We start from the raw sequence: 16,101 nt of genomic DNA on the forward strand, positions 1-16,101 counted from the left end.
GGTAGCAAGGATGATATGAAAAATATAAAAAAGGGTAGAAGAGAGGAAAAGTGAAAGAAGAAACTGGAAGAAAGGGAAGAAGGCTGAGGAGTGAGTAGGGAAAGACAAATATTGTGACCACTGGAAGAAAAATGAGAGTATGCGATTGGTCAGATATTGGTCAAACATCTGAACACATCAAAAATTTCCATAACGGCATAACAGTGTGTAAAAGGGGACTGTGGTTCATTGTCCTTGTTTTCTCTTGTTTTTTGTATCTCCTTCTTTCTTTTCTGCAGATTTTTTCGTCTTGTTTTCTTAAAGAGAGCCTTCCAGACAGGATACATTTTGGTAATGCTTGTTTAAAAGTATCAATGCTGCCAACTACCTCATACTTAACCACCATAATAGTCATAATCACAGCCAAGATGCCTCATCATGCAATTTCTGCTACAGCAAATTCAAATCAAGGGTTTATCAAAGTCTTGTTCAGGATAAAACGACAAGCTACAAGAAAATTAACAGGTCCCTAAGTGAATATAAAGCAATCTAGCATCAAAAGCTATTAACTATGTTTTTAAATTGCTGGCCTCCAAATAAAAGTAATACGTTTGTGGGTTAGCTGTTTAACAGTAGGGTAAAATGTGATTCAATTAGCCAATAACCCACAAGTTTTCGGTTTGGAAGATGTGGATCATAAATAGAAAAATATATCTGCACACTGGATTCAAGCTTCCGATACTTTGCTGCAACATTTCATTCTGATTTGAAGAGCTTGTTGATCAAAACACTGCAAAAAATCACTGGGCGCTTGGATCCAGCGGGCGAATATTTTCTTCTATTTGTGCTTCAGGTCTTCTGTCATCCAGTACTCAGCCAAAAACAGCTTGGATGTGTATGTTGCTACTTTTTCTTGGAAAATGTTTCAAAAACAAAATGAAAAAGCATGTTCTCAAAAAATGTTCTAACCGATCATGGTGTGTATAGGATTCCTCTGTGAGCGTTTGCAGGTGAGAAGGTCAGGCAGCCGTTTGAAGGCTGAGATGGTGTTGATGAGCTGAGGAGTGATGTTGTTCACAATGTCAGCCAGCTTCTGGAGCTTTGGGGAGAACCCCACCTATGGAAACACACACACACACACACACACACACACACACACACACACAAATGTAAAGTATACTGATTTATCTGTGACGCGTAACCACTTGCACCATCGACATTAATATTAACCTCCCTCTAATCAATGCGTTTAGCCTCAGGGCAAGACTAGTCGAACAAATCTCTTTTTCCTGATAGGAAACTAGAGTGTAAAAAACTCAAAATCCAAACTCCTGTCCATTTCTCCCACATCATTGATTTTTATGACATACAGATTCCTCGGGTTCCTTCCCCTCTAAGCTGATATTGTCCACTCAACATTTGCCTGTCCGGAACACTGAACACCAAGTTGAGTTAATGTGTTGTGACCTGAGCTATAGCTTGTCTCTTTAATGCAAGTTACAGTCAAACAACATGCGTAAAGCATGAATCACATGTCACTCCTGATTTATACCCAGCAGAGGCTGAGACGGGTGTCCTCTCTCTGATGTATAATGCTGTCTCACTATGTAAAATATGGTGGTATGGGTGAGAGTGTGTGTCTGTATTTGCATGTTTGCTTATGAGATTTTTTTTCGATATGAATCTGAGTGTGTACATGTAAGCGTGAGTCTGTGGGTGTTCTGCACTGACAAGAACAAATGACTATTCTCCCAGCCTATCATGCCGTAAACCATACAGGGTGCTGACCTGTCTGCATGAGATTCTCAATGTGACTCAGACCTTGGAGCTGCAACAAAGCCAGGGTATCACACAGGGAAAATGGATGACTTTGTTCAGCCCAAAAATATGAGATTCTTCTCTTTGTATGTGTGTATGCGTGCGTATGTGTCTGAGGAAAAAAAAGGGAAAAAAAAGTATTGCTAGAATTCCCCAGTATGAAGTAAATGCCTACGTGAGAAAAATAAATATGTCCCTCCATGCCTTTATTGCCCCCAGTTTTATTGCATTCCTTATGCACAACTTCCCTGCTGTGGGGACTGTATGTGTATGATAATGTGTCAGCATGTCTGGCATCATATCTACACTGAAAAATGCAACACTGCATAAAGTGTGTGTATGTGTATGTGTGTATGCCCTCTATCCCTTCTGTGTGTAAGGTCATCTTAAAAACATGAAACCAAATAAGTTTTGTTTCTTCCTCGACATAACCTTTTCCTGTGGATAGAAGGTCCAAATCAAAGCCAGATAAGAAGTTCACATCCCTTGTCATCCTTTGCTCACCTTATAACATCTTCTGGATATTATTAAAATTGTGGTCTGCTGACAGATACAGGTCTTTTGACCCTGTAATCTGCACAGGATGAGGCCGCACCTTGTGCAATACTGCCTGCATGCTGAAGAGGAAGGATGCCACTGAATCATTGTTCCCTGAGTAGAATTTACTTTTTGGTAGCAACATGCATGTTGTGTGACCTGTGTTTTACTCAAAAAAGCTAAATAATGTGATCTTGTCAACCTGAGTGGGGCTAGGGTTACCTGTGCTGTGGTCTGAGGAGACCCCTGCCGCAGTACCACCTGCACCCTGAAGAGGGGGTTGTCTGCACTGATGGCCTTGGACAGCTCCTGCAGGGAGCGCTTGATGTTGCGCCTCAGAGCCTCCTCCACCATGCGGTCAATCTTCTCTGTGTAGGTCACCCAGTACTGCTGGACCTTAAACACACGGAGGGAGAGTAGGGGGGCAGCCAACTCATTAGATACAGCTACAGACTTAGTTGGCTAATCCTCTTAAATTTCTCTTGGAGTGGCTGAAAAAAGACACACAATCCTTGGTGGTGCTGGGAAAATTCATCAGCGGTATTATACAGATTTTTTTGGATTGCACTCCAAACAGCTGGTAGAACCCTTGATCTGTGTGTGCATTTGTCTGGTGGCACTGCTGTTCTATTTGTCATTCTTAAGAACAGTTAAGACTGTCAAATGCCCAGACAAAAAAGTGGAAGTGATTTCAAAGTTGCAACCATGGCCTGATTTTAGATTTTGGTTCGAAAGGGGCCTTTTTTTTGTATTAACCTTCAATTATCCAGGAAAAATGAATGAACCAACTCTTGGCCACTGAGTAGCACAACTTAAGTATTTGCCGGATATTGCTTTGATTCTCTAACCTCTGGACCTCTGTTACCCCCTTGAATTTATAATTTACATAATGAAAAGCAAATCCACATTAACTGTCTGATAAATGGGCATTTGGGGGGCACAATAAGCCCAGATGATTAATTTTCATTGTCTATGATTTTTTTTCCTAGTAGTGCAGGTACATTTCCAGCAATGGGATGCCACCAATGGATGAAAGTGGAATACAGCACAGACCTCAGGTCCGTCATTGCGGAAGGTTTCATGGACTCGGGTCATGATGTTAACAATATCCTGGTGTGCTGAGCACATTGTCTGGAGCTTGTTCTGTCGGTGAGCCCTCTGGTCATCCTCAAATTCCAAGTCCCTAGGAACAAACATAAGAAAAACAGCCTAGATGCAACCTGAGATGACACTGTCACAGATTGAAACAAGAGACAACCCTTACTTACTTTACTTCACTTACTTACTTTCTTATTTACTTTAAACAACTTTCTACCAAGTTACTAATAAGTTTGTCACTTTTTCATTACTGTTTAAAAGTAATTCTACCCACATTATTACCACTGCATGTCACAAGCAGTGGTAATAATGTGGGTAGAATTACTTTTAAACAGTAATTCCCTATACCACTTCCCAATAGAGAGGGACTGTGTTCCACTTTTACTTCCCACAAAACCTTTTCCACCTCGCTCATACTGTAAGTATGAATTTACTTTATGCAACTGAAATGATAGAACTACTATAAACACACTAAGAGGAAGACAAGGAAGAAGGAGAGGAAACCATTTACTTAAGAGTAAGTAAAAAAAAAAAAAGAAGAAGAAGCGATTTAGAGATGATAATGATAACTAGTAATACATGCACACACTTTGAGACATACAACAGTCACACCGAGAGCATGTATTTTGCATATCTACTGTGATCTCATGGGATCACAGGGATCTCATGCATTGACAAGTATACTGTGTGTCTGATTTTACCTGTACACAGTCCTGCCATCCATTTTGACCAGCAAAGTTTCACTGATCTTGTGACAGAGGTCAGAGATGGCCAGATTGGCTACTTTATATTTATCAACAATCAGCTGGACCTATAGTGATATAGTGAAAGGAGAGGAGAGGATAAACAAATAAGGAAAAATTTAATTGCAAGTGAAATATAACATTCATACTTTCAGTTTCTACAGAGTGCTGTCTCCTGCCTTGCACCCCTCAAAGGCTATGTTTCCATTCTTCTAAGATTCCTTCTTGTCTGTCTCCCCCTCCCTCTCTTCCTGCTCCCATCCTCTGTGGTTCTCCAGATCAGAAGGGAGCTCATTACATAGGGATATCATGGCTCTGACATCTCAAACACGACAAGAGTGCCTCACATCCTCTCTCTCACTCTCTGGTTTGAATTACCGCAGACAGGCCTTATCCTGACAGCATCAGGCCAACATACATCCAAGACTTTCCTATTCAATTTGTGGAAGCTGAGAGCGCATTCACACTGTGATTCAACATACCCCTTACTCTCTATCCCCACCTTTTTTCCTACAAATGTGTCTCTATATGTATCACCTCTTTTTTTTTATCTCTCTCCCACTCTCTCTGCACTGCTGGACCTAATTCCTAAGGAGAGTAATTCTGCTCTCACTCAGAATTCCAGATCCAAGCTCCAATCTCCGGATTTTATGGCTTTCATGGGGATAAGGTACAGTGCGCAGTATAAGCCTCTGAGAGCAAATTTTGGTGGGGAGGAAGGAGGGTGACTGTTCTGAGACAGTTTAGATCTCTTTTGCAGATTCCCTCTGTCTCTCTTTCTTTATCTATCTCTCTGTCTACCTAGAAACATGGAGAGGCACTGCCAGGCTTTTGACTTTGGGCTTGACAGATCTTGACATTGGCTTGACGCAGGCCTGATCTTAAGTCCCTGGAGAGGAGCACAATGGCAATCCCTGCCAATGAGCATTAAGATTTCATTAGGCATGCTCAACCTGACTTGGCTGCAGCTGCCCTCAGCATCTCATCCTGATATTTCTATTATTGTTTTTATACTGTAAGCTAAAAGCAACCCAATGCAGTGCAGCTCTATCGTGTGCGTATGTGTGTGTGCTTGAATGTGTGTATACGCATATGTTTATGCATGTGTCACGTCCCATTAATTAACCATTATGATGGTTAATGCCTTTCAATGCCTAATCCAGCCTTATATGAATAGGGATGAAACATATTCACGTACTCACGCTTGAAAACACACACACTTGATAAACACGTACAAACACAGGCACATGTGCACAGATTTTCCCTGTGGATATGACTGAATGCTGTGGTAAAAATCAGCACTGCGTCCATCTTTCCCTTTTATGACCTCTGGGGTCTGAGAACAGCTTTGCCCCAACACTCTATGTATCATGTCCTGGACTGCAGCCAGGGTGCCTCCCCTGCTCCTCTGCTCCATTTATTTCCAACTTGCACAAGTAGGGCCTGAAAATGCATTTGAGGGAATGATGACAGCTAAGCAGCCAGAAAAACATGAGAGTGTGAATGAGTAAGTCAGTGAGTGACACAGAGAGACCTTGCAAATAGAAAAAGAAAGCGAGGGGAGATAGGGAAAGAGAACCAGAGCAAGAATGTGATCAAGGAGGACAGATAGATAGAGAGATCATGCTGAAATGGAGGGAGTGTGGGAGTGGGGAAGAAGGCATAGGTGAAAGGGAGAGTGAGATTCACAAAAAAAGAGGGGAAGGGCCAGTCTTATTAGGCCTATATTCAGACTGAACAACCATTCCATTTCTACCCCATTATTCATTCTGAAATTAACCCATGTTAGCCTATTTTTGTAGGCAGAGGGATTTGAAGTCCGCTAACCAATCAGTAGAAACTTACATGCTGTGATGACACAGAAGCTTCGAGAGCAAGAACTCTATATTGCCAGATAGCAAATGAAAAACATTTGGACGAACAATTCAGTGAAGTCGGGCTAATTCTAACAAACAGACCATGGCTACTTTCCAACACGGCTAGTTGATAAATTAAATTAAACTTTTGCCTAATACCGTAAGTAGTAAGTAAGTAACAGAAAAAACATCTCCCCCCCCCCCAGAAATGCCTTCAGTGCACAATGTTGATCTGCTTTGAAGGCAGATCATCTACATCATCCATTTTCTGGATGTTTGTCCTGCCTTGCAACTGATTGGCTTGCTCAGTTTTTCAAACGGAAAATTTCTACATATACAGTTACGGTTCTACATACAGTTCAACACCAACTTCACCATGAGCTGCAGCATCCCAGCCAACAATTCCTTTGACTTGACCTAAATTTATCAGCTCGCTTACATCTTGCACCTTACAATCTGCTGGGACTACATCTATTTGCTATACAGCTGCCTTTACAGTACCTGCAGTCCCAGTTTGACAGCTACCACGATCAAGGCTTAATGTCTGTGCTAAATGTATTATTCAGCGTGATCTTCAACAAATGAGCTTTCCTTGTATATAACAAATGGCTCTCATTTTATCACACCATTGTATTCGCTTAGCACATTAAAACCAATACCCCTCATTAAGCCCACTTCTTCACAGTAAACTAGACTTAATCAAGTTGTCCTGTTCATTTAACACACACAGGCACACGCACAGGCACACACACACACTTACAAATACACATACTGTTTCTCTCGAACACACACCTTTGATTTACAATACTACAGAGCACCAACATGATAAATTTGTACAACAGCTAAATCCCTAACTGTAATACTCATTACCAAATAATGAACCTTAACCCTTACCTGACATAGGAGGACATACACTACCAGTCAAAAGTTTGGACACACCTTCTCATTCAATGTTTTTTCTTTACTTTTACTACTTTCTACATTGTAGATACATACTGAAGACATCAAATATATGAAGCACGATATATGGAATTATGTAGCAAAGAAAAAATTGTTAAATAACTCTCACTCTCAACTCTCATCATGTTTTATTTTTAGATTCCTCAAAGTAGCCACCCTTTGTTTTGTTGACGGTGCTGCAAACCCTTGGCCTTCTCTCAATGAGCTTCATGATGTAGTCACCTGAAATGGTTTTCACTTCACAGGAAAGGAAGACCAAGAGTCACCTCTGCTGCTGAGGATAAGTTCATCCGAGTCACCAGCCTCAGAAATCGCAAGTTAACAGCACCTCAGATTAGAGCCCAGATAAATGCCACACAGAGTTCTAGTGGCAGACACATCTCTACATCAACTGTGCGTGAATCAGGCCTTTATGGTCAAATAACTGCTAAGAAACCACTACTAAGGAAAAGCAACAAGCAGAAGAGATTTGTTTGGGCCAAGAAACACAAGGAATGGACATTAGACCAGTGGAAATCTGTGCTTTGGTCTGATGAGTCCAAATTTGAGATCTTTGGTTCCACCTGTCGTGTCTTTGTGAGACGCAGAAAAGGTGAACGGATGGATTCCACATGCCTGGTTCCCACCATGAAGCATGGAGGAGGACGTGTGATGGTGTCGGGGTGCTTTGCTGGTGACACTGTTGGGGATTTATTCAAAATTGAAGGCAAACTGAACCAGCATGGCTACCACAGCAACCTGCAGTGACATGCCATCCCATCCGGTTTGCCTTTAGTTGGACCATCATTTATTTTTCAACAGGACAATGACCCCAAACACACCTCCAGGCTGTGTAAGGGCTATTTGACCAAGAAAGAGAGTGATGGAGCGCTGTGCCAGATGACCTGGCCTCCACAGTCACCTGACCTAAACCCAATCGAGATGGTGTGGGATGAGATGGACCACAGAGTGAAGGCAAAAGGGCCAACAAGTGCTCAGCATCTCTGGGAACTCCTTCAAGACTGTTGGAAAACCATTTCAGGTGACTACCCCATGAAGCTCATCGAGAGAATGCCAAGAGTGTGGAAAGCAGTTATCAAAGCACAGGGGGGCTATTTCGAAGAATCTAAAATATAAAACATGTTATGAGTTATTTCACACTTTTTTGTTTACTACAAAATTCCACATGTGTTCATTCATAGTTTTGATGCCTTCAGTGAGAATCTACAATTTAAATAGTCATGAAAATAAAGAAAAAACATTAAATGAGAAGGTGTGTCCAAACTTTTGAAAGGTAGTGTACATTCTTGTTCTAACCTTGTTTTTTATGAGATTAGGTTTCTCACAAGTGATCCATTTTGGAGGCATTTCATTTTTTAGGGGGCTTTGTTTTCAACAGCCATTTGTCCATCGAAGGTTGACGGAGAATGCTTACTCTCTTCCTGTGACTCACTGCTTCCCAATCACACAATTAAACACACTTACACACTTACTTGCCCAGTGCAACCACAGGCCTCAGCTGCTAGCCAATGGGACTTTCCAAGTACAACCACAATATACTGCTGCTGACCACTGAGCAGCTACTTATTCACTTTACCACGTTTTCCAAGCCAGCCTTGGGATTTAAACCGGCAGTCACAAGCCCATTTTTCCTACCCAAAGGATACTGCTCCCCCCATAGGATAGTAAAAAGTAGTTTATGAGGTAACAATATATCTATATTCATACACTCATTAGTTAATGGTGTCATGTGTGTTACAACCTTGCCAACGTGCACATGACAGTTGCTGACGAAGATGTTGGAGGCTCCTATAGACGACCACACCAGCTTGGTCATCCCTGGCTGAATCTTCTTATCCAGGAGACGAATTCGCTCCCGGAACAGACCTAACTCGTCAGGAGACAGCGCTCCGATGATCCTGACACAAATTTAAACACAAATTTATCAGATGTGCATGAAGTAAATGTTTAAGTGTTTTTGCATTTGAAATAGTATCTAATAACAAAAATTGTGCTGAGAATGCATGTGTGTGCATGACTTGGTGTCTATGCATGTGTCTATATCTCTGTGCTCTGTGAAGTTACTCTTGCGAAAAATAAAAAAAATACATAAAAACAGGAATGTTTAACAGACTGAGCCTTTATAACAAAATGTTACACCATGTGTGGTGGCCCTGTCTTTTTCTCTTTCCATGTACAAACATATTCAACAAATGTCCCAAAGGGCAGCATGGCTTCATGTACTGTGAAATATCAGGCAAAAGCACACTGGCATTAGCTGTGTTTGTGCACACACTTGACCTTAGATTGGGCCTCTTCTTGGGTGATGAGCATTAACCACATGCATGGCTAGCTAGCCCTGTGCTGACGCACTCATCTCTCTCTCTCTCTCTCTCTCTCTCTCTCTCTCTCCTCGCACTCTCTCTCACTCTCTGACTTTCTCCCTCACTTTCTATTTCTCTCTCTTTCTCTCACTCTCTCTTTCGCTCTCTTTCTCATTCACACACATACACACACTCGCAAGTACCATGCACATCCTCTCTCATTATGGCAGAAAGACAGCACTCTAATTTCCAGAAGAGTGTGTGCTGAGCTTAGCAGTGTCCTTGGCTCTGTGTGTACACACAGGCTTACAGCTCTCTGCTGTCAGAGAAGAATTTCACCTTAGTATGGAAACTCATGATGAAGGTGTTAGCGTATGTGTGTGAAATTCAACTTTCTGAGTGTTTATTCAAAGGTCTTCCCACTGGTGACCTTCATTGCTAATAAACCAACTGATAAAAAAAAATATTCTTTAAATAAAGATTGGTCATGTAAATGGAGTAGCTAATGTACATGTATGAGTGACTATTGCCAACTGAACTGTGAAAGGTCACTAAAACTGTGTCTGTGTTTATGTGTGTCTGTTAGGGTTGTACCAATGCTAAAATTTCTCCTCATGATGTGACAGTATATCTGAGCAGCATCATAATACCAGATTTAGTTGATCGGAGTAGTGATGCATAAGCAAACTAAGGGCACAGTACCTTTAACAAGATGTGCTACTAGTTTATCATCATTATGTCATTTAAAGATTTGAGTAATTTTTATGCTTACAATATAACAATACATCATGTTTGACATAATCAGTATTGTCAAGGCAGCAAATTATACTTAAATATTGCACAACTTGTTTGCATTCTGTTGTGAACACAGTATGTGCCAAACCTGTTGTAGTCCCTGACCAACAGCAGTACATTCTCCTTGAGGACCCTGAGCTCGTCCCTGTGCTGGTAGATGTCGGATATACAGTGGGGGATCTCAAACTTCAGTCGCTCCCAATAGTGGATCTCTGAGAACAAGGTCAAGAGATTCCTGGACAAGATAACATGCAAAACAGAGTACAAACATGTGTGTTAAGAGTTAAATAGGGAAGTATGGTTAAAGAGCATGCTTCAGTGGCAGACTGAACTTAGACACATCTTTATCCGTCTTGAGTAGTCATGGTTGCAGAGATACAATGACTATGTGACCTGTAAAAACATATGGGAATAAGATTTGCTCAATTTATACAGTGCAGCGTGTCATTGCTCAATAACCTTGCATGAGGTTGAGTGTGAGGACATATGTTGTGTCTTCTGTACCCTGTATGTTCATGACCTTACAACTCCAGCACTTTATACAAAGCACTCTCAATTTGAACACATAAAGTATGGATGTGCATCTGTGTGTGTGTTCTTGAACTGAACATTGAAACCACAGACAAAGCATTACTATGTCTGTGATGGCATGTAACTACATGGGGACATTAACACTTGGATGTTTGCATCAGTTATGCATTATGCTCATGTAACCTACTTGTCAAAGTTGATGTCCAGCTTGTTGGTGTTCATTTTACAGCGCACAATGAGGGGCTGCTCTAGCCTCTTGAGGCTCTGTCGATCCAGGTTCTGGCTCCACTCACTGAAGTTCTTCCTCACCAGCTCATCCAGGATCTGAACCAGCTGACCCTGGTCAAAAAGCACCTCATCGCCAAAGCCTACCCCAACCATGAAGTGGGCCCTCTGAAACACCTGGTGGGAGAGGCAAGGGGACATTACTTAAAGTAAGCATCTGCCATGTTCACACTATTCACTTTCACATTTCACACTTATCAGTGGGTAGGAGCCATGGGGCAGATGGGACCTAGGCAGTTTAGAAAAAGCGCTGTGCCTGGCTTCTTTTTAGGCAAAGCAGGAAGTTTTCTCAAATTGAGAATGGTTTTACTTTTTAGAGGAGCACATTAGATGTTGGCCATTTTTTTGACAGCTTACAAGAGAAGGAAGGCGTTGACTTTGAAGAAGCATAGGCGGCCACTGGTTTATAAAAACTAAAACCTAATGAAAATGGAGAAAGTAGTGGTAGAAACTTTAGACATATAGTTGAACCCTGTTTGTAAAAATCTCGGAGTTCTGAACTTACCAATCAATCGAACCAAACAAAGAAATTCAGCTGGAAAAGGTAAAACAGTTTGCATCATTTTTAGTTATAAAGTAATTTGCTGGCCTAATCCAAATTAGTGTCTGACTCTAATTTGTTGCACAGCTATGTGTCTGAGAGCTGTAATACACACTTCACTCACCATTGTGTACACTATTCTTTTTTCCCTTTTTTTGGTGAAACAAGAGAAATACATAACAAATGACTTAACATAGATAGGCATTACATAACATCACATGCATACATGAAATAATACAATGGGGGACAAATATCACATTAAACACCCAGTGTAAGTGTAAGGGATGACTTGATATAGTAAATGACTGTGCAGGAAAGGAAAAGAAAAAGCAAAAAAGTAGCAAAAAAGAAAGGAAACAAAAGTAGAAACAACTTGTCAGTTTTTAGTTTGAATTTATAGTTTTAGACTGAACACACAATTCAAGGACAGTAACTGATGTATAAGGACAATGACTTAATTTCACATTCATTTGTGCTGCATACGGCCCACAGACTGATTTTGACAACTTGTTTCACAGGCACATGAAAATGATTCCAACAGTGAAAGTGAGGAAGAAGAGTCAGACATCTCCTGAGTTGGCTGCATGTTGAGAAAATGCATGGATTTTGTTTACAATGCATAGTTTCCTGTTGTTCAATGACTTAAATAGGCGTGGGGCCCTATCTTGTGCCACCCGCTATCCGCTGCCACTACCCGCTACCCGCAAATTGCGGATTTAGGAACTTCCGCTATCCCTAAACGGTATCTTGCGCCACCCGCTACCCGCTATCCTTATGCCGACTCCGTCATTTGCGCCTGGAGGTGTGTTCGTGGGCGTGTTTCATGCGCTTTCCCTAAAGTTGCTATCTTGCGCACACACTTTAGGGATAGCGGATAGCGGGTGGTCCTGACCACCCGCTATCCGCTATCCCTAAAGTTTGGGCTGTTAGGAGAGCGCGTCCAGGCGGCTTCAATGCGCGCCCCAACGGAGCCTCGCCACGCACACGGTCGGACTGATACCGGGACGCCGCCGGAATGGACTGAGTATATTACTCATATAGACTGTTTAGAGGAAAGACTGTTTTAATTGGACACTTACGCCAGCACGTTTTATTGTTTTATCATAAGCCAGCAGCTGTGCTATATTTTTATTTTTAATATTTTATTTGCCCAATCTACCTTGTCAATAAATTAGTTTACACATAGTTCCACCTCTGCCTCTTGTGTGTGTGTGGTGTGGCCGGGGATTTTACTCAATCAGTACAACCTTGTGACATGTCCACTTGGACACATGTGGCTCCACCTCCCGAATTAACTCGCCTATAATATAATATATCATATGTATATATATAAAGCCAACTTGCTTTAGCCTCAGTAGAAGCCCTGAGAAAATCTACCTCCCTCTCTCCATCGCGGGTTTAGGATTTAGGATTTAGGATAGCGCATCCTGCCCTTAAAGGCAATGGCACCTGGCACACTGATTGGTTTAACTGGCTTAACGCCCAAAACACGCCTATGCATAATATAGCGGGTAGCGCAGGTGTTTTGCGGATAGCGGGAGGTGCACAAGATAGCAACTTTTACGGGGGAACGCCTCTTCCTAAATCCTAAATCCGCAAATAGCGGGTTTAGGGAGTCTGGCGCAAGATAGGGCCCAGAGTCTCTGATGAACATTTATCATCACTTTTAGGTCCATTCAATAGCCTGCCCTGCTGAAACCAAGCACTATTCATATGTACTTTGATCTGTGTAGCCTACCAAGTACAGAAGTTGCTTGTTGGGACTCAGGCCTTGTCCGACAGCCAATATAATTTCATTCACGTTGTTTTAATTTAATCTTGAAAGAATAATTTTTTGCACTGAATAATTTCTGAAACAATTTTAATAATTGCTAATTGCTAAATCCATAAAAAGCTATAAGCATGTTTTAGTTATCCAATTATTTCCCTCTCCCAAACCAACTGTCTTCCGATGGGGTTCAGATAAATACTGTTCAACTGTTATCGGTACTCTAATGAAAGTCAGTAGCCTCTGATGCACACTGGATATCTTGTGGGAGTTTCTGAGAGTTGTACCAACAGTACTCTCTGCTGTTAGTGGCAGTGTTTATAGACAGTCACTATGGAAACTCTACTTCATTGAGGCAGCACTTTTTCTACAAACTGAAAAAAGAATACTTTGAACCCAACCTACCATTAAAGATAGATGATAGATGTGAAACATTTTGAGGAGGGGCACAAATAGGTATCATATATCATCCTTACTTTATATCATTATTCACCTGTACTATAAAAACACAATGTAATTCTCTTAAATCTTGCATTATGTGTCGACCTACTTTCCTTGTGAAGATAATATTGCCCTACCTCAATACATCAAAACACTGCCCCGGCATCAGGACCTCTAGTGAAGATGCTGAGTTGTGAGGTAACTTCTCACTGAGAGATTTTTTTTTCCCTAATCATAAGGGGGTAATTTTATTTTTATGCTGCACACTCAAAAGTAGAGTGTAAAACGTATAGTATATTAAAGATTCAGAGTCCAACACAGTGGTATATATTATCTAGTTTAGTGTACACTGGAGGCTGTCACTGGGGCTGGATTGTGTCCCTGTCTCGTATTTCAACCTTAATACAAGAATCCCTTATTCCAGGGGAGAATATGAGTAAAATGGAGGGCAGCACAATCATATCTGTGTAGAATTAAACCTCTCCCGCTGTTCTTAATTTTTCTTCTTTGTGTATCCGGATAGAGATAATAATGTTAAACAGAGTATGAGCGCTCTAACTTGTTCTCTTTTTGTGTGTGTGTTACCAGAGGCAAGGCAGCAACAGCTGTGTTTAATAGTGACCGTGCTGCCAAGGCCATGGCTGGACCGCAGCCACAAAAATGGCTTTGTATGTGTGTGAGAGCGAGTGGGGGGCAGCCTGACATGGTCTGGACAGCTTTGGCCCCAAAACTATTCTTATAGTTAGTGATGGGTTGCAGGATAAGATGAGTTTACCTAGCCTGGCTCAGAAGGAGTTGGGAGGGTTGGCCTTCCTTGGCCTTTAAAAACTCTTTCAGCTATAAACCACCCATGCATTCCAATCACTAAATATTGTTTGAACTGTTACCACATTCATCTTCTACGTGTGAGTAGAGGCCTTTTCTCCCTTCCTCTGTTTCTAAGTGTGGAGATATGGCTTTCACATTCCTTTCAAGTTGAGAGTTCACATTCAAGAGCTTTATTGCTTTCTGGAATGAATAAGACTCATTCTACTTGACTCCTACTAAATGATTGTATATGTTCTGGCCTGACCTTAGCCTCATATTGACCCTCTACCTTTCATTGTTTACCCTCCATTTCAACAATTCAAAGACAATAGTTTGCATTTGTGTCTGTGTAGTGAGCGAGTGGAAGAAAGAAATAGGAGGAAATAGTCTATGTGCATCCACCAGTTTCCCCAGCAATCTTCCCCCATAATCTTCTGCAGCAGAGGTTGTTGTGAGTGGATCTCTGTTTTGGGCTCAAGCCAAGAGCTACTTTTTTCCCACTTCTGGTTCAAGTGCAGGTTGCAGTGTAACATACTTGGCTTTGCACCCTAATGTTGATTAACCTAAGAGCCATAAGGACAGTAGTTTGCTTATGTTTTATTTCCTTTGTTTTATTTACTTTGTGCATGATTTGTTGTGCATAGTGTTTGGGTTACATTATAGTGTTTTAGCCCCCAACTTCTTTTGCTATGTTTTTTGGATTGTGTGTTGTGGGAACTGACTTACCCTCACTACCTGGACTCTTAGAATGGATAAATCACTCACAGCTGCAACCACCTGCCTACAGTAATTACTTAGGGCAGCCCCCTAAAAGTTAACCAAAAGTTAGTCTATGAGAAGAGCAAGTGTGAGCAAGCAGTGGAGTTGTACAAAGCATGGAGAGGCATCTTTTCTGCACCATCTCCATTGCGTTGCTGCAAGAGGGGAATTTATGGACTTTATGGAGGAAGTACTTTATGGACAGATTAGACACAGGGCTTTACGGGTCCCACTGATGTGTGTTGTCACCATAACAACTAACAACAATCACCATTTTCTTTTGAACTAAGTGAAATGACCATGACAAACAGTTCAATGTCTGCCCCACACACTCAATTGCTATGGTCCCTACTAACTGCCTCAGAGATCTAGCCAAATTCCTGGCTGTGAATGTTGGTCTATAGCTGGGCTTGTTCAGGGTTCCTTTTTATTGTGTAGTGTTATCTATCTTGACTAAACTATTTGGCATATTTCCTCTACTATTTACTGGTATTTTGATCTTTTAAATACGAAATAAAACCTCATTGGTTTTGTTTTTTTTAATTGTCTGGCTTCCTGGTGGTTTTGTGCTCTGTACCGGTACATAGGGCAGGTGTGTAGCAATTGGACCAAATGTGACAGCAGTGCTAAACCTGCTGTTATGTGAACATGTTATTTTGACAAACACGGATTCCAAGCAATAGTACAATTCACTGTATGCTTGTTTTTGCGGTGGAGGTTGGTTCATGTTTTATTCAATAATGATAACTTGTAGCCATTTCCTTTAAAATCATGGAAAACAGCGGTTTAACACTATCTACACCAGAAGTGACTCAGCCACACGTTTTAGCTGTCCATCTCATAGAAAAGACACACTTTCATTTTCATCAGTGCTGTACCA

The 16,101-nt window shown here is 41.4% G+C and overlaps 1 protein-coding gene across 1 annotated transcript in view; it reads right to left on the reverse strand.

Moving 5' to 3' along the window:
• The window catches only part of dnah2 (dynein, axonemal, heavy chain 2), a 189,985-nt gene that overhangs the window by 140,751 nt on the left and 33,133 nt on the right, over positions 1–16,101 (reverse strand). Inside the window, exons 12-18 of the mRNA XM_030075754.1 lie at positions 10,808–11,022; positions 10,178–10,324; positions 8,733–8,889; positions 4,134–4,243; positions 3,388–3,517; positions 2,557–2,730; positions 949–1,096 (exon numbers count right to left, since the gene is read on the reverse strand). Coding sequence (XP_029931614.1) covers positions 949–1,096; positions 2,557–2,730; positions 3,388–3,517; positions 4,134–4,243; positions 8,733–8,889; positions 10,178–10,324; positions 10,808–11,022 — 1,081 coding nt within the window. The remainder of the gene's footprint in view (positions 1–948; positions 1,097–2,556; positions 2,731–3,387; positions 3,518–4,133; positions 4,244–8,732; positions 8,890–10,177; positions 10,325–10,807; positions 11,023–16,101) is intronic.

Source organism: Myripristis murdjan, chromosome 18 (assembly GCF_902150065.1).
Source record: "Myripristis murdjan chromosome 18, fMyrMur1.1, whole genome shotgun sequence".
NCBI classification, from domain to species: domain Eukaryota; kingdom Metazoa; phylum Chordata; class Actinopteri; order Holocentriformes; family Holocentridae; genus Myripristis; species Myripristis murdjan.